At 43.4% G+C, this 3189-nt stretch overlaps 1 protein-coding gene across 1 annotated transcript in view; it reads left to right on the forward strand.

Annotated features, from left to right (window-relative positions):
* The first annotated feature begins 516 nt into the window (after nt 1–516).
* get4 (guided entry of tail-anchored proteins factor 4) overlaps nt 517–3189 on the forward strand; it is a 5567-nt gene continuing 2894 nt past the window's right edge. Inside the window, exons 1-4 of the mRNA XM_035661718.1 lie at nt 517–825; nt 1874–1952; nt 2473–2554; nt 2886–3035. Coding sequence (XP_035517611.1) covers nt 686–825; nt 1874–1952; nt 2473–2554; nt 2886–3035 — 451 coding nt within the window. The 5' untranslated portion in view covers nt 517–685. The remainder of the gene's footprint in view (nt 826–1873; nt 1953–2472; nt 2555–2885; nt 3036–3189) is intronic.

A 3189-nucleotide genomic window follows, 5' to 3' on the forward strand; every position in this document is an offset into this window, starting at 1 on the left:
TATATACATATATGTGTATATATTTCTATAAATATAACAGAGAAGATGCAGATTTTTTGGAGCTTGATAAAAAGTCAGTTTAAAAGGTATCTTGTGGATGCCTCAGCTCCATGAAAGTGCAATATTAAATCAATGGGGTGATTTAGTATTAAATAATTAGATTATTGACACTAGTATTCATAATTTTTCGACAAATTTAAAAATTTTTTTTTGAATCCTTAATATTTCTGAACATATTTCTAAATCACCCTTTTTTAATGAGGAGAAACGTTGAATTTTCTTCATAAAATATGACTTAAGAGTCGTATGCACTGGGTACACGGTGTGTGTTTGCTGTTGGGACACACCATCTCCTACAATGCAGGTACCTGTGTTGTTTTCACTGAGCAATGTTTCCCCTATAATAAAGAATAGGTAGGTTGTGAATAATGGGCTTCAATGGAAAAAACTCCATGAAACCACGTGACCCTGACCGCTATATTTCACAACCCACCTAGTACATTTATTTACCACGCTGCTTTCAGGGCGCTCAGTCGGTCACAAGGTTTCATAAACTTCACCCGTGTTCTCAACCATATAACCAAAACATACCGGCTACGGCAAGCGAAGAGGGTCTGTTTTGTTAAAAGCTTTCCGGTTTCCCACTGTCAACACTTGGCTCGAGCGCTGCTGCGGAGCAACGACGATGTCGGAGCAGGAGTCTCTGAGGTGCTCCAGTGCCAGAAACCGTGGAGGCGTACAGCGGGTCGAAGGAAAACTGCGAGCCAGTGTAGAAAAAGGGGATTACTATGAAGCACACCAGATGTACAGGACTTTATTTTTTAGGTAAGACTCGGTTTCATGTTCGTAGGTGCAGTTGTAATTGTCATTTGGCTTTGGGGCCTGCCTGTTCCAGATCATTCTACTGTCAACCTTGCTTCTGCGCCTGGACGGTTGTGATTGGCTGGAGTTCTCCGCGGACCCGCCCACTCACGCCCGTCCGTCTGTTTGTGTGGACAGCTGCTGTGTCAATCTTCTACAGTCACAAAATGGGAATGCTAACTACGGCTAGTTAACTAGCTACTTGTTTAGCAACACAACTGGTGATAGGCGAAGCGGAGTTAGCTCCGCTGCTAATGCAAGACAGCTAGACAGCCTGTGGTTGTGCGTCATTAGTAAAGATTATTAGTTTATAAATGAACGGACCTATAACGGCTAACTGCTTTGTTAACCGCTGTCCAGCTGTGTTAGCATTGAGCCAGATAGCTAACGTTAGATACCGCATCGCCGCAGTCTTAACTATGATGGCTGGATGTGTATTTAGTCTTGATTTATAGCTGGTTATGTTTACACCACCACTAGTAAAGCGTACAGAATCTGGGATAAGTGTAGTCAGAATGAGTTCTGGTCTGTTGTCCAGTGTCTATTTCATGAAGTCACACTCACACACTGGTGTACAGGGCCACCTCGTCCACTACAGTATGGAAACCTGGACGCTGTTTGGTACAGCTTAGTTGTGCTGCCAACCCGGCTTGCTGTGTGCCTCAAGCATAGTTTGCAAGCAGGTTTTAAGTGTGATTTGTTCTGAATCCAGTCCAGTTAAAGCCAAGCCTTTCCCACATGAGAAGAGTGAGTTTGATACCCTCCTGCTTCTTCGTCACCGGCTTGCTCTCTGAGGCAATATTAACTCCTGAAATCCTCACATACATGCAACATGGCAAGTCTCGAAACTACTGCAGCTGTCCTAACATCTGTGCCTTGTCCTGCATCTCAAACAAACCCGGTGTGCATGTACTGTATCTTATCTTGCAGAACTGGTTTTGGGTAATGCAAACAGAACTTGTGTTTGTGTGGATAAGGATATCTCATGTGCTGACACTCTGTCCTCCATCAGGTACATGTCACAGGCAAAACATGCTGAAGCCAGGGAGCTGATGTACAACGGCGCTCTGCTCTTCTTCAGCTATAACCAGGTACATGCTCCACGAGATTTGTCTCTGTTTGGTGTTCGGTGTTCATGGAAACGCCCCCAAATAGGGAAATGATGAAGTTTCAAAGTAGCATTGTTGGGTGTATTTATTGTCCGTGTGTGTGTAATTGTGAGAGTGGTGTTTTTAAGCGTGTCACTTACAAGCGAAACCGCTCGCGTCAGAACAAAACCGCTGTATGGAGTCCATCTTTGTGTGCAGAAAGTCCAAATTATTACTGGTCAAAGTGCATATAAATGGTATTTTGAAACAAGTTATAATTCTGCACATATGAACGCATCATCAGATTTCTAGCCCCGATCGTCCATCCACACAACTCTAAGCCAAGAGAGACAAATTAGATGTCAGTGTGCCAGTCGGGTGATGAATTAATGAGATATGGATATAGACTGATTAAGCATCTGCTCCCGGCCCCTCAAGGTGTTAGGTAAAATCATACATTCTTGTGATAATATGGAATAAAAAATAAATAATAAAAAATGGTGGGTTGTGTTTTCATCTCCAGCAAAACAGTGCAGCAGACCTGGCCATGCTGGTTCTGGAGGTGTTGGAGAAATCGGAGGCAAAAGTTGACGAGGAAATATTAGGTGAGTGGCGGCCTTCAGTTCACCCGCAGGACCACCTGTGCTAAACTAGCACTGGTGGTGTTTAAGAGTGGGTAGTTGCAGGTAATGTTGTCCTTCTGTTGCCACTCGTTCACATCATTTCAAAACACAAACACAAATAAGGACATTTGTTTCTTTTTATGGAAGTATTAATTTACAAGAAGAATGCATTGTCATGACGTTCAGAGAAGTCCACCTTTCGAGAGGACGATATAACAGGACATTTCAGATTAGAGGAACATTCTTTGATGTTGTACAACTCTCTCTCTCTGTGTGTGTGTGTGTGTGTGTGTGTGTGTGTGTGTGTGAGAAGAAAACCTGGCTAAGCTGTTCAGCCCGATGGACCAGAACTCCCCAGAGAGAGTAGCATTTGTGTCCAGAGCCTTAAAATGGTCCACAGGAGGATCCGGCAAGTTGGGCCACCCAAAACTTCACCAGCTGCTGGCTGTCACCTTGTGGAAAGGTAATCAATGAATCATTTAGTTTATTAAGTGTAGAGGATGATAACAAATGCTTGTCACAAGTTATGATGATGCTCTCTCGATTGGCCCATCCCAGCTTCTGTTCTTCCAGACTCATTCTCCCGTCTGTATGTGTCGCCCTTTATATTGTTCTTA

Source organism: Morone saxatilis, unplaced genomic scaffold, assembly GCF_004916995.1.
Source record: "Morone saxatilis isolate NCDOM2014 unplaced genomic scaffold, NCSU_SB_2.0 Contig1, whole genome shotgun sequence".
In the NCBI taxonomy this organism is placed as follows: Eukaryota; Metazoa; Chordata; class Actinopteri; family Moronidae; genus Morone; species Morone saxatilis.